This window comes from Bombina bombina, chromosome 9, assembly GCF_027579735.1.
Source record: "Bombina bombina isolate aBomBom1 chromosome 9, aBomBom1.pri, whole genome shotgun sequence".
Classification (NCBI taxonomy): domain Eukaryota; kingdom Metazoa; phylum Chordata; class Amphibia; order Anura; family Bombinatoridae; genus Bombina; species Bombina bombina.
In genome coordinates, this window is record NC_069507.1 from 278872441 (window position 1) to 278891270 (window position 18830).

Here is an 18830-nt window from a genome sequence, read left to right on the forward strand (position 1 = left end):
CCTTGTGTCTTGCCCCTTGGTAATCTAGTAATGCACACACACGACAGGTGCATGCTCACTGGTAATCTAGTAATGCACACACACGACAGGCGCACGCTCACTGGTAATCTAGTAATGCACACACACGACAGGCGCACGCTCACTGGTAATCTAGTAATGCACACACACGACAGGCGCACGCTCACTGGTAATCTAGTAATGCACACACACGACAGGCGCACGCTCACTGGTAATCTAGTAATGCACACACACGACAGGCGCACGCTCACTGGTAATCTAGTAATGCACACACACGACAGGCGCACGCTCACTGGTAATCTAGTAATGCACACACGACAGGCGCACGCTCACTGGTAATCTAGTAATGCACACAGGACAGGCGCACGCTCACTGGTAATCTAGTAATGCACACACACGACAGGCGCACGCTCACTGGTAATCTAGTAATGCTCTGACATATAGGACACACTGATGATGTTGTGCAGAAACACAAATGGTGATGATTTATTCACACACTTGTGATGTAAAAATACTGTGGTGACTTGTTTGGGCCCCAGTAACATAGGGCCACATTTCCATGATGCATGAAATACTATGACTCGCATCTTTGTGAGATCCGTTAGTTACTTTATATCGCTGCACATACCTGATGTGTGATGTCTGGTCGCACCTCGCCCGGATCTCGCCCATTCTTTAGTAGTTGATTCTTGTGCTGGTCACAGTTCAGCAGCTCATATGTCTTCCCAACCTAACATAAAAAAAGAGGTTATTGACACGTGCACAGTGGAGCGCGAGTACATCTCATGGTCAAATACATGGACGAGAAAAGTCCCCCATAGAGTTTGTCATTTTCTCAAACCAAAAAATAAATAGAATATACTTATATTGGATATGTACACAATTATCGATGTAAGCTTTAATATTTTCCTAATAAACAGATCACAAAAACAGCAGTAGACAGTGCGAATACATTTAATATAAAATACGCTTGCCATATGAAACCAACGGTGAAATCAATTCTCTTAGATCGATATACAATTGCTTATTGAAACATATTTGTGATAACTAATCATCATCCATATTGAGACAAAACATTAAAATCATGTTAAAATTGAAGAAGCAACAAGATACTGTTAAACTTGACATTTTAACAACGTATACAATGTTTCATTATTGCAATATACATTCATTATTTTGCTGCCTTTAGCTGTAAAATACATCTAAAATTGTGTGTGTGACTTTCATCCAGGAAGGCTCAGTTTAATACTTTTAGGCAATTTATGTGAGCTTTTGTTTACTTTTCCCTCCCTCAGCTTTGATGGTGTTGCATGCCTTTAAAAGGTGGATTATCAGTTTTGCATCAACAATCGTGATAAGAAAATCTTTCTTTGCAATAGTAACTAAGCTGAATCAATGCTATCCCTTTATTACCCATTGCCCGGTTTTGCATCAACCAACACTTCTAATATACTTTTTACCTCTATGATTAAAGTGAAGGTTAAGTTTGAGGCTTCTTCTTTCATTATTACACTTGTATGCATAAAAGATATAGAGTCACTTTTTTTTTTTTTGGAATTGCATATTTTTATTTTTTTATACTTTGTTTTTTCCTTACCGTTCACTCCTAATCTCCTCCCATTAGTTATTTCCTGGTTTTTGATGCACTGACGTATAGAGCGGTCCCACCCGCTCTATACGTGTCCAGTAGGCTTGTGCACGGAAAATAGCAAAAAAACTGCGCATGCGCATCTTTCTCTGACTCTCATCAATGCGCATGCGGTAATCACGTCCATTGCCCATTTGTAATGCGCATGCACGAAACGGGGCCGCGCTCGCTGTGACAATGTCAACAGAAACAATGACGCATGCGCATATCCTCACAGTAACTGCTGACGTCAATTGACGGCCGCCTAACGGCCAAATAGTCAATTGGCTGTAGAAACAACGTGATCATCGTTTGCAAAAAGAAGAAAAAAACAGGGCTGATTTACAGATAGCGAACTTGACAAGAAAGAAGGGATAGATCTAAGGAACTAGGTACAAGTATAACTATTGATGAATGAAACTCACATTTATTTCTAGTGATACATACAATATCTCATTAGAAACGTTAACCTTCACTTGTATTTAAGCCTCTGCAGACTGCCCCCTCATTTAAGTTCTTTTGACAGACTTGCATTTTAGCCAATCAGTGCTGACTCATATATAACTCCACGGAGTGAGCACAATGTTACCTATATGGCACACATGAACTAGCATTGTATGTGAAAAACTATCAAAATGCACAGAGATAAGAGGCGGCCTTCAAGGGTTAAGAAATGATATGAGCCTACTGAGGTCAAGATTTCAACCAGGAATACCAAGAGAACAAAGCAAATTTGATAATAAATGCAATTCAGAAAGTGGTTTAAAATTGCATGCCCTATCTAAATCATGAAAGTTTAATTTTGACTAGACTGTCCCTTTAAGGAAATACAAGAGGGCAGGCTATTCAGTCTTCACATGTGCAAACAGAGTTTGTGATTGGCTAGCAAAGATTCTTTTGTTCTGGGCGAGAAGTAAATCAGTAAAAAGAACGAACATAAACCAATATACTCATTTCACAAAATAAAGCTTTAGTTTTCATTGCAAAATTATTCTTGTATATGAAGGTTCATAATCATGTAGTTTACAATTTGTGTGAAATGTTCCTTTAAACCTGTAAGCAGTCAATATTTTACAGCCACAGTGAATGTAGCCAGACATCATGCAATGCGTTTCAGAGCACCGTCCTTCACAAATGATGTCTTATGATCCCCCATAAGACGAGCCTTTCTCTGGGTACCCCCATAACACAAGCCTTCCTCTGGGTACCCCCATAACACGAGCCTTCCTCTGGGTACCCCCATAACACAAGCCTTCCTCTGGGTACCCCCATAACACGAGCCTTCCTCTGGGTACCCCCATAACACGAGCCTTCCTCTGGGTACCCCCATAACACGAGCCTTCCTCTGGGTACCCCCATAACACGAGCCTGCCTCTGGGTACCCCCATAACACGAGCCTTCCTCTGGGTACCCCCATAACACGAGCCTTCCTCTGGGTACCCCCATAACACGAGCCTTCCTCTGGGTACCCCCATAACACGAGCCTTCCTCTGGGTACCCCCATAACACGAGCCTTCCTCTGGGTACCCCCATAACACGAGCCTTCCTCTGGGTACCCCCATAACACGAGCCTTCCTCTGGGTACCCCCATAACACAAGCCTTCCTCTGGGTACCCCCATAACACAAGCCTTCCTCTGCGTACCCCCATAACACGAGCCTTCCTCTGGGTACCCCCATAACACGAGCCGGAGAGCAGCAACAAGACGGTCATATTAGGCGATAGAGGCTTCAAGATACAGACAACTATAAAAATTATAAAAAGAGGCAGTCGCGGCTCAGAACCCACACAGACTGGCAATAAAGTTGCATAACCAGTGCTCATATACACCGACAATGCAGGGACCCAGCAGCACACAGCATAATGCCGAGTCCTCAGATACACAGACAGTGCAGGCACCCAGCAGCAGACAGCACAATGCCGAGTCCTCAGATACACAGACAGTGCAGGGACCCAGCAGCAGACAGCACAATGCTGAGTCCTCAGGTACACCGACAGTGCAGGCACCCAGCAGGAGACAGCATAATGCCGAGTCCTCAGATACACAGACAGTGCAGGCACCCAGCAGCAGACAGCACAATGCTGAGTCCTCAGGTACACCGACAGTGCAGGCACCCAGCAGCAGACAGCATAATGCCGAGTCCTCAGATACACAGACAGTGCAGGCACCCAGCAGCAGACAGCACAATGCCGAGTCCTCAGATACACAGACAGTGCAGGGACCCAGCAACAGACAGCACAATGCTGAGCCCTCATTTACACCGACAGTGCAGGGACCCTGCAGCAGACAGCACAATGCTGAGTCCTCAGGTACACTGCAAAACACGATAGTCAGCAGCACTTCTTTAGGTTAAAAGACCTTTAATTACACAAACTGGTCGCCAGCATACAAACAAGTAGTGATAGACCGATATATCGGAGGGGTCGATTTTTAGGGCTAATATTTGGAATTTCTGAAATATTGTATCAGCCAGAAACTTATCGTTATTAGCGATATGGAGCAAATCAAAAGAGATTTAGCTCTGTGTACTTCAGGGAAACTATGTAGTTTTAGGTGGCACAAATCATCTATAGCACATATAAGCTGGGCATAGCATCTAATAAAAGCACTGATAGAGTCCAAAGCCCAGGTGTTCCTGGGAGCTCAGTTACCAAACTACCATACCCCCAATGGCAGCCTGTAGAAGGACTGGCATAAACAAACACACATGATTTGTGAAATGGAAAATATGATCTTTAAGTGGCACTTAAAGGGACAGTCAAGTCCCAAAAAAAAAAACTTTAAAATTACATTCCCTATGTGAATAATGAAACATTCCAATTTACTTTTATCACCAATTTTGCTTTGTTCTCTTGGTATTCTTAGTTGAAAGAGTATAACATCTTCCTTTGCCTACCAGCAAGTCAGTAGTGATGGGCAGCTACAGGAGGACAACGCCTGTAGTTTCAGGGGTACACAGAAGTTGAAATCAACTCCAATCAAGATAAGTACAAATGTAATTATTTGTAATAGTGAAACAGACTAATTTGCTTGACGGCTGGGTATAAAAGGGGGGGGGGGGGTGGAGGGGGCCAGGTATAGAACTTTAGTTAAACTACGAACCAATTCCTGTGAGAGTAGGGCCTGGCATTGAGAGCATCCCCCCCCCCTCCCCCCTATAAGGATAAGGAGCTTGCACCCAGGGTAAATAGTGGTTCCTCCTCGGGACAAAACACTAAGGCCTATACCCGGATTAAAACAAAGATAAGACCCCCTGAGGACTGGGTACATATATTGCAGGGGAAAGGGAACCTGAAAGTCGCCCTGAGGGGAGGAAAAGATCCAATAAAAAGGCTTTATGAAAATAATGGACATCTAAAATTCAGAACATTGGATGGGACATACTTCTGTATAAGGCATCATTTGATAGCCCCCCATACTGAAAAGAACTGTGTATATATAACTTAAATACATCAAAAAGGGGCCTTAGGAGACTGAAAATACAGCAGTAAAAGCAGAAAAACTTTTATGCATCCTGCAAAAAATACATATTAAAGGACTAAGCTCAATGCAGGGGGTAACCCCAGATTCGAAAATATTTCCCTAACATCTATATGTGAGATTGTAACTGGGCTCTGTAGACAATGCATCATTAGACTAAACTGTGTTAAATTATATCAAATGTAACTCTAAGATATAAAGAAATCTACACACATTGGTTAGGGAAATGTAACTCTAAGATATAAATAAATCTACACACATTGGTTAGGGAAATGTAACTAAGATATAAAGAAATCTACACACATTGGTTAGGGAAATGTAAAAGCAAGAGGAATAGACCTTGAAACTAAGAGTATACCACAAAACATAATTTATGCTTACCTGATAAATTTATTTCTCTTGTAGTGTATCCAGTCCACGGATCATCCATTACTTGTGGGATATTCTCCTTCCCAACAGGAAGTTGCAAGAGGATCACCCACAGCAGAGCTGCTATATAGCTCCTCCCCTCACTGCCATATCCAGTCATTCGACCGAAACAAGCCGAGAAAGGAGAAACCATAGGGTGCAGTGGTGACTGTAGTTTAATTAAAATTTAGACCCGCCTGAAAAGGACAGGGCGGGCCGTGGACTGGATATACTACAAGAGAAATAAATTTATCAGGTAAGCATAAATTATGTTTTCTCTTGTTAAGTGTATCCAGTCCACGGATCATCCATTACTTGTGGGATACCAATACCAAAGCTAAAGTACACGGATGATGGGAGGGACAAGGCAGGAACTTAAACGGAAGGAACCACTGCCTGTAGAACCTCCCAAAAACAGCCTCCGAAGAAGCAAAAGTATCAAATTTGGAAAATTTGGAAAAAGTATGAAGGGAAGCCACAGCTCTAGTAGAATGAGCTGTAATCCTTTCAGGAGGCTGCTGTCCAGCAGTCTCATAGGCTAAACGGATTATACTCCGAAGCCAAAAAGAAAGAGAGGTTGCCGAGGCCTTCTGACCTCTCCTCTGTCCAGAGTAAACAACAAACAGGTTAGATGTTTGGCGAAAATCTTTAGTAGCCTGTAAGTAAAACTTCAAGGCACAGACTACGTCTAGATTATGCAAAAGACGTTCCTTCTTTGAAGAAGGATTAGGACATAATGATGGAACAACAATCTCTTGATTGATATTCTTGTTAGAAACCACCTTAGGTAAAAACCCAGGTTTTGTACGCATTATCTGAATGAAAGATCAGATAAGGAGAATCACAATGTAAGGCAGATAACTCCGAGACTCTTCGAGCCGAGGAAATAGCCATCAGAAAAAGAACTTTCCATGAAAGAAGTTTGATATCAATAGAATGAAGGGGTTCAAACGGAACCCCTTGAAGAACTTTAAGAACCAAGTTTAAGCTCAATGGAGGAGCAACAGGTTTAAACACAGGCTTAATTCTAACTAAAGCCTGACAAAATGCCTGAACGTCTGGAACTTCTGCCAGACGCTTGTGTAAAAGAATAGACAGAGCAGAAATCTGTCCCTTTAAAGAACTAGCTGATAATCCTTTGTCCAAACCCTCTTGGAGGAAGGACAATATCCTAGGAATCCTAACCCTACTCCATGAGTAATTCTTGGATTCACACCAATGAAGATATTTACGCCATATCTTGTGGTAAATCTTCCTGGTGACAGGCTTTCGTGCCTGTATTAAGGTATCAATTACTGACTCGGAGAAGCCACGCTTTGATAGGATCAAGCGTTCAATCTCCATGCAGTCAGTCTCAGAGAAAGTAGATTCGGATGATTGAAAGGACCTTGTATTAGAAGGTCTTGTCTCAGAGGCAGAGTCCATGGTGGAAAGGATGACATGTCCACTAGGTCTGCATACCAGGTCCTGCGTGGCCACGCAGGCGCCATCAATATCACTGATGCTCTTTCTGGAAACACATAAGCCAGGTTGAAGAACCAAGGCGCTGCTAGAGCATCTATCGGTGCCGCTTCTGGGTCCCTGGACCTGGATCCGTAACAAGGAAGCTTGGAGTTCTGGCGAGACGCCATGAGATCCAATTCTGGTTTGCCCCAACGGAGAACCAATTGAGCAAACACCTCCGGATGGAGTTCCCATTCCCCCGGATGAAAAGTCTGACGACTTAGAAAATCTGCCTCCCAGTTCTCTACACCTGGGATATGGATCGCTGACAGGTGGCAAGAGTGAGTCTCTGCCCAGCGAATTATCTTGGAGACTTCTGACATCGCTAGGGAACTCCTGGTTCCCCCTTGATGGTTGATGTAAGCCACAGTCGTGATGTTGTCCGACTGAAATCTGATGAACCTCAGTGTTGCTAGCTGAGGCCAAGCCAGAAGAGCATTGAATATTGCTCTTAACTCCAGAATATTTATTGGGAGGAGTTTCTCCTCCTGAGTCCATGAACCCTGAGCCTTCAGGGAGTTCCAGACTGCACCCCAACCTAGAAGGCTGGCATCTGTTGTTACAATTGTCCAATCTGGTCTGCGAAAGGTCATACCCTTGGACAGATGGGCCCGAGATAACCACCAGAGAAGAGAATCTCTGGTTTCCTGATCCAGATTTAGTAGAGGGGACAAATCTGTGTAATCCCCATTCCACTGACTGAGCATGCATAATTGCAGCGGTCTGAGATGCAGGCGCGCGAATGGCACTATGTCCATCGCCGCTACCATTAAGCCGATTACTTCCATGCACTGAGCCACCGTGGGGCGCGGAGTGAAGAACACGGCAAGCATTTAGAAGTTTTGATAACCTGGACTCCGTCAGGTAAATTTTCATTTCTACAGAATCTATTAGAGTCCCTAGGAAGGAAACCCTCGTGAGAGGAGATAGAGAACTTTTTTCTTCGTTCACTTTCCACCCATGCGACCTCAGGAATGCCAGAACTATCTCTGTATGAGATTTGGCAATTTGAAAGCTTGACGCCTGTATCAGGATATCGTCCAGGTAAGGAGCCACCGCTATGCCTCGCGGTCTTAGGACCGCCAGAAGTGAGCCCAGAACCTTTGTAAAAATTCTTGGGGCTGTAGCCAACCCGAATGGAAGAGCTACAAATTGGTAATGCCTGTCTAGAAAGGCAAACCTCAGGAACTGATGATGATTCTTGTGAATCAGAATGTGAAGGTAGGCATCCTTTAAGTCCACTGTGGTCATGTACTGACCCTCTTGGATCATGGGTAAAATGGTTCGAATAGTTTCCATCTTGAATGACGGAACTCTGAGGAATTTGTTTAGGATCTTTAAATCCAAAATTGGTCTGAAGGTTCCCTCTTTTTTGGGAACCACAAACAGATTTGAATAAAACCCCTGTCCTTGTTCCGTCCGCGGAACTGGATGGATCACTCCCATTACAAGGAGATCTTGTACGCAGCTTAGGAATGCCTCTTTCTTTATCTGGTTTGCAGATAATCTTGAAAGGTGAAAAATCCCTTGTGGAGGAGAAGCTTTGAAGTCCAGAAGATATCCCTGAGATATGATCTCCAACGCCCAGGGATCCTGAACATCTCTTGCCCACGCCTGGGCGAAGAGAGAGAGTCTGCCCCCTACTAGATCCGTTGTCGGATAGGGGGCCGCTCCTTCATGCTGTCTTAGAGGCAGCAGCAGGCTTTCTGGCCTGCTTGCCCTTGTTCCAGGACTGGTTAGGTTTCCAGGCCTGCTTGGATTGAGCAAAAGTTCCCTCTTGTTTTGAAGCAGAGGAAGTTGATGCTGCACCTGCCTTGAAATTTCGAAAGGCACGAAAATTAGACTGTTTGGCCTTTGATTTGGCCCTGTCCTGAGAAAGGGTATGACCCTTACCTCCAGTAATGTCAGCAATAATTTCTTTCAAACCAGGCCCGAATAAGGTCTGCCCCTTGAAAGGAATGTTGAGTAATTTAGACTTTGAAGTCACATCAGCTGACCAGGATTTGAGCCATAGCGCCCTACGCGCCTGGATGGCGAATCCGGAATTCTTAGCCGTTAGTTTAGTCAAATGAACAATGGCATCAGAAACAAATGAGTTAGCAAGCTTAAGAGTTCTAAGCTTGTCAACAATTTCAGTCAATGGGGCTGTATGGATGGCCTCTTCCAGGGCCTCAAACCAGAATGCCGCCGCAGCAGTGACAGGCGCAATGCATGCAAGGGGCTGTAAAATAAAACCTTGTTGAATAAACATTTTCTTAAGGTAACCCTCTAATTTTTTTATCCATTGAATCTGAAAAAGCACAACTGTCCTGAACCGGGATAGTGGTACGCTTTGCTAAAGTAGAAACTGCTCCCTCCACCTTAGGGACAGTCTGCCATAAGTCCCGTGTAGTGGCATCTATTGGAAACATTTTTCTAAATATAGGAGGTGGGGAAAAGGGCACACCGGGCCTATCCCACTCCTTACTAATAATTTCTGTAAGCCTTTTAGGTATTGGAAAAACATCAGAACTCACCGGCACTGCATAGTATTTATCCAGCCTACACAATTTCTCTGGCACTGCAATTGTGTCACAGTCATTCAGAGCAGCTAATACCTCCCCAAGCAATACACGGAGGTTCTCAAGCTTAAATTTAAAATTAGAAATCTCTGAATCAGGTCTCCCCGATTCAGAGACGTCACCCACAGACTGAAGCTCTCCGTCCTCAGGTTCTGCATATTGTGACGCAGTATCAGACATGGCTCTTACAGCATCTACGCGCTCTGTATCTCGTCTAACCCCAGAGCTATCGCGCTTGCCTCTCAATTCAGGCAATCTGGATAATACCTCTGACAGGGTATTATTCATGAATGCAGCCATGTCCTGCAAAGTAATCGCTATGGGCGTCCCTGATGTACTTGGTGCCATATTAGTGTGCGTCCCTTGAGCGGGAGGTGAAGGGTCCGACACGTGGGGAGAGTTAGTCGGCATAACTTCCCCCTCGACAGACCCCTCTGGTGACAATTCTTTTATAGATAAAGACTGATCTTTACTGTTTAAGGTGAAATCAATACATTTAGTACACATTCTCCTATGGGGCTCCACCATGGCTTTTAAACATAATGAACAAGTATCCTCTGTTTCAGACATGTTTGTACAGACTAGCAATGAGACTAGCAAGCTTGGAAAACACTTTAAAGCAAGTTAACAAGCAATATAAAAAACGTTACTGTGCCTTTAAGAGAAACAGATTTTGACAAAATTTGAAATAACAGTGAAAAAAGGCAGTTACACTAACAAAATGTTTACAGTGTATGTAACAAGTCAGCAGAGCATTGCACCCACTTGCAAATGGATGATTAACCCCTTAATAACAAAAACAGAATAATAAATGACAAAAACGTTTTTTTAAACACAGTCACAACAACTGCCACAGTCTACTGTGATTGTTACCCTCCTCAAACACGACTTTGAAGCCTTTTGAGCCCTTCAGAGATGTCCTGGATCATGCAGGAAGAAGCTGAATGTCTCTGTCAGTATTTTTAGCTGCACAGAAAAGCACTAAAATAGGCCCTTCCCACTCATATTGCAACAGTGGAAAGCCTCAGGAACTGTTTCTAGGCAAAAATCAAACCAGCCATGTGGAAAAAAACTAGGCCCCAATAAGTTTTGTCACCAAACATATATAAAAACGATTAAACATGCCAGCAAACGTTTTATATTACACTTTTATAAGAGTATGTATCTCTATTAATAAGCCTGATACCAGTCGCTATCACTGCATTTAAGGCTTTACTTACATTAATCCGGTATCAGCAGCATTTTCTAGCAAATTCCATCCCTAGAAAAATATTAACTGCACATACCTTATTGCAGGAAAACCTGCACGCCATTCCCTCTCTGAAGTTACCTCACTCCTCAGAATATGTGAGAACAGCAATGGATCTTAGTTACTTCTGCTAAGATAATAGAAATCACAGGCAGATTCTTCTTCTAATGCTGCCTGAGATGAAACAGTACACTCCGGTACCATTTAAAAATAACAAACTTTTGATTGAAGTTAAAAAACTAACTATAATACACCACTCTCCTCTTACTACGTCCATCTTTGTTGAGAGTTGCAAGAGAATGACTGGATATGGCAGTGAGGGGAGGAGCTATATAGCAGCTCTGCTGTGGGTGATCCTCTTGCAACTTCCTGTTGGGAAGGAGAATATCCCACAAGTAATGGATGATCCGTGGACTGGATACACTTAACAAGAGAAATAAATATAAATATCTTGGGGGGAAAAATTAAGATAAAATCTGAGTAATAAGATTTAAGCTCCCCCCTAAGCCAGAAAAAAGGCCTCACGTAGATTCCTAAAACTTTCTACTGCATTTGGTAATAGAAAATGATATCAACTTTTACCAAAGGTAATAAATGCTTTTGCCACTCACTTTCTTTTATTCACAAATGCACTAAAAGGTTTAAAACTGCTACAGCATTGTGGTAGGGATTATATAATACTAGGGCACAGAGAGAATACGTTTTCTTCTATTTAATGTGCTGCAAACATCACTAATATACACTTATTTCACTGTTTTTTCTTTCTATAAATTCATATATGGAAAAATATTTAAATAAAAGTAAGAACACTTCACCAAACATGTCTTCCAGAAGTAAAAATCAGGAAAAAAAGTAAATTTATGCTTACCTGATAAATTAATTTCTTCTATGGTACGACAAGTCCACGGATTTATCCTTTACTTGTGGACTCAAGCCTGTGTTTAAACCTGTTGCTCCGCCATGGATTTAGAATTTAGTTCTTCAAGGGGTTCCATTTGAACCTATGCATTCCATAGATATTAAGCTTCTATCTTGGAAAGTTCTGTTTTTAGTTGCTATCTCTTCGGCTCGAAGAGTTTCTGAACTATCTGCATTGCAATGCGACTCGCCTTATCTTGTTTTCCATTCCGATAAGGTGGTTTTGCGTACCAAACCTGGATTCCTTCCTAAGGTTGTTACTAATAGAAATATCAATCAGGAAATTGTTGTTCCTTCTCTGTGTCCTAATCCTTCCTCTAAGAAGGAGCGTCTGTTGCACAACTTGGACGTGGTTCGTGCTTTGAAGTTTTACTTGCAAGCAACCAAAGATTTCCGTCAAATGTCTTCTTTGTTTGTTGTCTATTCTGGAAAACGTAGAGGTCAAAAAGCTATGGCTACCTCTCTTTCTTTTTAGCTGAAAAGCATCATCCGTTTGGCATACGAGACTGCTGGACAGCAGCCTCCTGAAAGGATTACAGCTCACTCTACTAGAGCGGTGGCTTCCACATGGGCTTTTAAAAATGATGCTTTTGTTGAACAGATTTGTACGGCTGCGACTTGGTCTTCGCTTCATACCTTTTCCAAATTTTATACTTTTGCTTCTTCAGAGGCTATTTTTGGAAGAAAAAGGAGAAACTACAAGGTGCAGAGGTGACTGAAGTTTAAAATAAAAAAATATAATCTGTCTTAAAATGACAGGGCGGGCCGTGGACTCTTCGTACCATAGAAGAAATGAATTTTTCAGGTAAGCATAAATTTACTTTTCTTCTATAAGGTACGACGAGTCCACGGATTCATCCTTTACTTGTGGGATACAATACCAAAGCTACAGAACACGGATGAACGGGAGGGACAAGACAGATGGTTAAACAGAAGGCACCACTGCTTGAAGAACTTTTCTCCCAAAAATAGCCTCTGAAGAAGCAAAAGTATCAAATTTATAAAATTTGGAAAAGGTATGAAGCGAAGACCAAGTCGCCGCCTTACAAATCTGTTCAACAGAAGCATCATTTTTAAAAGCCCATGTGGAAGCCACCGCTCTAGTAGAGTGAGCTGTAATCCTTTCAGGAGGCTGCTGGCCAGCAGTCTCGTATGCCAAACGGATTATGCTTTTCAGCCAAAAAGAAAGAGGTAGCCGTAGCTTTTTGACCTCTACGTTTTCCAGAATAGACAACAAACAACGAAGACGTTTGACGGAAATCTTTGGTTGCTTGCAAGTAAAACTTCAAAGCACGAACCACGTCCAAGTTGTGCAACAGACGCTCCTTCTTAGAGGAAGGATTAGGACACAGAGAAGGAACAACAATTTCCTGATTGATATTTCTATTAGGAACCACCTTAGGAAGGAATCCAGGTTTGGTACGCAAAACCACCTTATCAGCATGGAAAACAAGATAAGGTGAGTCGCATTGCAATGCAGATAATTCAGAAACTCTTCGAGCCGAAGAGATAGCAACTAAAAACAGAACTTTCCAAGATAGAAGCTTAATATCTATGGAATGCATAGGTTCAAACGGAACCCCTTGAAGAACTTTAAGAACTAAATTCAAAATCCATGGCGGAGCAACAGGTTTAAACACAGGCTTGATTCCACAAGTAAAGGATGAATCCGTGGACTCGTCGTACCTTATAGAAGAAAAGGGAACAGAATTTCACTGGAACCCCATGGGGGAGCAGTGGAGGCGACTCCTATACAGAGTCACAATAATGAAGATTTAATTAAGCAACTTGATGCACTATTCACACCTAAGTTTGATTTAATACAAAGTAACACTTGAGGTAAAACAGTTTGCAGCTAGACTTACCTATGCAGAACAAAGAATCTCAGATATTGAAGATGGGGCCTTAAAGCGGGAACAGACATTGCGTATTATGTCAACTCAGACTGAAAGTATGAAGAATAAGCTAGAAGACATAGAGAATAGGGCCAGAAGAAGTCATCTTCGCCTTATTGGTCTGACTGAAGACATCCAGGAGAAAGATCTTTAGAGATTTGTGGAGGTAGACTTAATGAGAATATTAAACATGGAAGGAGAAGAACAGGATATAGTTATTGAGAGAATACATAGAATAGGATCAGAAAGGAGAGAGATAGCGGGAAATAAAAATAGCAGACCCGTGATTATGAAACTACTGAACTTCCAGGACAAGATTAAAATTATGAACGCCTATAGGAAGGTAAATGGCGAGATTAAATATAAGGGAAGGAAAATTTTACTGTTCAATGATTTTTCGTTAGAAACCTCAAATAAAAGGCGCATAATGGCGCCAATATGCACCAAATTAATACAGGAGGGATGGAGAGTTAGACTCTTATACCCAGCTAGGCTTAGCATTCAAACTAAAGAAGGGAAAAAAATATTTACAGAAATCAATGAAGTTAATATGTTCCTAAAAAATTATGGTGATAGTCTGGAGAAACTATAATGAATGTGGATCTTGATTGTATCATTACAATGGTAGTAATTTATTTTATGTTTTTAAGAATACAAATGTACAGAATAAAATTGAAGGAAGAGATGAGGGGTGGGGTTTTTTTTTTCTCCTCCTCGATGTCCCCCTCCCCTCCTCATCCTATGCCCATCCTCGATGCCCCCCCCCCCTTTATCCTCTGTTGCCTGTTTTAGAGGGCCTCCCTTAGTTGAGACAGTAATTTTTCTAATATAATTAAATGAACTTCAAAATTGTGTCTTGGAATGTGGGGGGGGGGTCACATCCCCGATCAAACGTAAATCTATCTTGAGATATGCTAAAAAATTGGGAGCTCAAATTTTATTATTACAGGAAACACACTTGAAGGGGGAGGAAGCAGCCAAATTGAAAGGGGGATGGGTTAAAGAAGTTATATATACACATCGGGTCACCAAAGGAAAAAAGGAGTAGCTGTTCTCTTTAGCAAAACACTAGAGTACAAAATAGATAATGTAGTGAGAGATGAGGAAGGTAGACAAATTATAATAGAAGTAGAAATTGGAAATAGAAAACTTGTTATATGTAACATATAAGGCCCAAATGAAGAAAATATTGGGTTCTGGCAGAACATTTGGGACAAATTATTTAAGTATCCTGGTAATAATATAATTATAGGCAGAGATTTCAATATGGCCCCGAATTCTACTCTGGATAGAAGTAGAGGAAGTACTGATCAGCTATTAGGGGAGAAGACATTAGATAAAACTACACTAGCATGAAGAAAGAGAGAAAGCCATGTCATAAAAAAATTCCAACAGGATTTAAAATTATTAGATATTTATAGAAATATGCATCCAAACGAAAGGGAGTTAACATGTCTCTCAAGAGCTAAAAAAAAACACAACAACTTTGTCCAGGATAGACCTTTTTTTTTTTTATCTCAGAGAAGTTAGCCGATTGTATTCAAGAAGCTCATATTGACATAACAATTTCAGATCATGCCCCTATCATAATCACATTGAACCCTAGACAAAAGGAGAGGAAGACTAATCAGTTTTTTCCCCCAAAATATCTGATAAAAAATACTAAGTTTATAAACTTTCTGAAAGAGAAATGGGCAGATTATAATAGTTTCAACAGTGATTTCCATGAGAAAACCCATTTATTTTGGAATGCCGCAAAAGCGGTACTCAGAGGCGAAATCACGACGTTCGTAATAAGATTAAAGAAAAAAATGAATTTATCTAGACAACAAGTAACTAATTGCTTAATTAATAAGTACTCCAAATATATCAACGAAAAAACTATAGATAACTGGAAGAAATATATTAAGGCAAAAAAAAAAATAGGGATAACTACTTTATCCAAAATGAAATCAAAGAGAATATAAAGCTATAGATATGGGAACAAGGTAGGTAGTTCCTGGCACGAATAGATAAAAATCATAAAACTCAAAATACTATAAAGAAAATCAAAGATAAAGGGAATACCTGGACCAACACAGGGGATACACAAAAAGCTTTCTTGGAATACTTTACAGAACTTTACTCAATTCACCCTATAAACCTAGACAAGAAAGAAAAAATTTGGGATTCAATGACAAATCCGAAACTAGAAAAAAAACATTTAGCAAGAATTAATGAAACTATTACAGAAAAGGAAGCAAGCCAGACAATTAAAGCAATGGCGAATAATAAAGCAGCAGGCCCGGATGGCCTTCCATCTGAGTTTTATAAAATTCTTACTGAAGAAATAACACCAACATTAACTATTTTGTTTAATAAGTTTTGGAAAGGCCAATTGAAACCATGGGAAGATTTTAATAAATCTACAATAATTGTAATCCCTAAAACGGGAAAAGATCCACAGCTAATTGACTCTAATAGGCCGATTTCACTTTTGAACATCAACTATAAGATCTTGACAAGCCTACTAGCTAAAAGGATGTAGGCCTCACTAGATACCGTAATACATCCTGATCAAACAGGATTCATTAAAGGTAGATCCTCGAATACTAACTTGAGGAAGGTCTTTTTAACAATTTTAGATCAATGGTATGGCAACAAATTTAATAAGAAAATAAATAAAGAAGATATCTCAATAGTATCATTAAATGCAAGCAAAGCTTTTGACTGTCATATGGGACCATCTCCTAACCTCCCTCTCTAAATTTGGTTATCTAGGGAATTGTTTTAACATGATTGAGATGTTATACAGAGAATCTAGGGCAACATTAATCATAAATAATAACAAAACAACATCTTTCCCCCTCCTTCGAGGGACAAGGCAGGGATGCCCCCTCTCACCCCTAATTTTTAATATTGCTTTAGAACCCTTACTGGTCGCTTTAAGGAAAAATATACAAGGGATTGAAGTAGGGAACAATAGTGTATAATTGGCTGTATATGCCGACGACCTGCTGGTATTTTCTAGAAACTCAAGTAAAAATTTTAATAAAATCTGCCAGATTATAGAAAACTTTGGCTCTTTTTCAGGATACCGTATTAATAGAAGTAAGTCCGAAGCTCTGTGGATCCAGAAAAATCAAGAATCAGAGACTAAAATATTTAGGGAGGTAAGCAAACACCTGACATATTTGGGGGTTAAAATATCTGTTGATCCAACAGAATGGTATTCTCTGAATATTAGCAACGGGGTCAAACAATTTTGTGAAACCCTTAAAAGGTGGGCTTCTCTACCACTCCCTATTTCTGGTAAGATAAACCTGCTTAAAATGATTGCACTTCCAAGATTGTTATATATATTTCAGAATGTACCCCTCCTAATCAAGAAACAGGAGATTAAGATAATTAACTTTACTATTAAGGAATATATCTGGATGAATAAGAAGCCCAGGATCAGTTATCAAAAATTAGTTCTTAAAAAGAGTTTTTGGGAATGGGACTCCCTAATATAGTAACATATAATTTAGTGGCTGTAGCAAAGATTGCCCTAGATTGGCTTCTGGAGAGTAATCATTTTACTCTCTTAGAAATAGAAAATAGTCTGGTGAGTATATTTGGGGCGGAGCAACCGGGTGGCAGCAAGAAGAAAGAGCTCTGCAAAACAGCTCTTAAAAAAAGCAATTAATCGCTGCCACCAGCTAACCCACGCTACTTTTCTTGCTGAGCAGGCATCCTAATCTATGCGGGCACTTGCTGCAGCTGAAATCTGATGCGTGAAGGGCCCCTACATCACGCCCTTGCCCCTGAGAAGAGACAGCAGTAAAACTGCCTACACCATCTTATAAACAGCAGCTGAGGCCTCCTATAATCCTGGATGCAAAGTAGGATTCAACATGCTGATGTGCAAAGATAACCTCATCCAGGAACTGACAATGCTGTTTACACCTTCACTGGACAGATTGCTATCTGCTTGTTCAGAGTTATGCCAGGAAGTTCAGGGAGTTGTGAGAGGCACCAAACCGATAATGACCATGTGTGAAGATCACAAGGAAAATTCTATTACTGAGTACCCAATACAGCATGGCTATGTGAAGTATGCTGACAATCTAACTGTTCTCATATTGGACTCTCATAACGGCTGCTCAGAGGATATATCACTTGGATCACTGAGACTCCCACCTAAGACTGCAGAAACATGCCATGAGGTCATTTTAAACGTAACAGACTTGTGCCTATTTGATTTACTGATGTCAGCTCCTGAGCTACTAGCAGCTGGCTGCTCTCAGAGGAACCCTCAGTGTAATAAACTTACAAGACCATTTCAGTGGAGCAACATGTGGGCAGACTGTCTGGATAGAAAAGATGTAAAGCTCTGCAGGACCTTTTCAGGGACAGCTGCAATATATTTCTCATTCCACACTTGGAGCAGTTTATGTCCTGTTCACTCATGCTTTGTTTGCAGCGTTCATCCTCTCCCTGCTCGTGTAGGAGTTGGATGATATCCTTTGCAGAGATAGGGTATTAACTCACCCCCCTCATGTTTGGGACTTCCATAAGGGACTGCTTTAAAGAGATGGCAGTGCACCATCATTTTACTTAGGACTTATGACAGGTTGCTTACAACCTTGATAAAAAAATATGCCTGCAATCCTTTTTTTTTATTTTTATTTTGAATATTCAACAGCAAGTATTCAGCAATGCAGATTTTGTTAACTCCCCATCAATGCTGTCTCAATCATCACATTGAATGAAACAATTTGCATTTTATACTCTGATACCTCATTTTCCTTTCTATGTGTATATGTATATGTAGGAAAATATGGTTTCCCTTTCTTAGAGTTACATACTTTAGAGTTAACATATTGAGGTTGCCCAGTTTCCCATGCTGAAAACTCCTGATTTGTTTCCACAGTATAAGCTAGACATTGGTATTATTGCTTATAGATTTTGTTAATGATTTCTCAATCCTGCCTCTTTTTTTTTCTTTTTTTTTTACATTGTAGGATGCAATTTGTATTTTCTATTCTGATATACTTCAGTTTACTCTATATGCAGATGCATGCTGTTTTACTTTATTAGAATTATTTGCAGTCTCATGCATCACTTGTGTTTAATATACTGGGATTGCACAGTCTCTGTTTCCACAGTATAGCCTAGACATTAGTAGCATTACTTAAACATTCCTGCTA

General features: G+C 40.9%; 2 protein-coding genes across 2 annotated transcripts in view; one reads left to right on the forward strand and one right to left on the reverse strand.

Annotated features, from left to right (window-relative positions):
* Positions 1-18830, forward strand: part of LOC128640333 (tyrosine-protein phosphatase non-receptor type 6) — a 411611-nt gene that overhangs the window by 281602 nt on the left and 111179 nt on the right. The window lies entirely within an intron of this gene.
* Positions 1-18830, reverse strand: part of LOC128640332 (ribosomal RNA small subunit methyltransferase NEP1-like) — a 96078-nt gene that overhangs the window by 61427 nt on the left and 15821 nt on the right. Inside the window, exon 2 of the mRNA XM_053692824.1 lies at positions 647-748. Coding sequence (XP_053548799.1) covers positions 647-748 — 102 coding nt within the window. The remainder of the gene's footprint in view (positions 1-646; positions 749-18830) is intronic.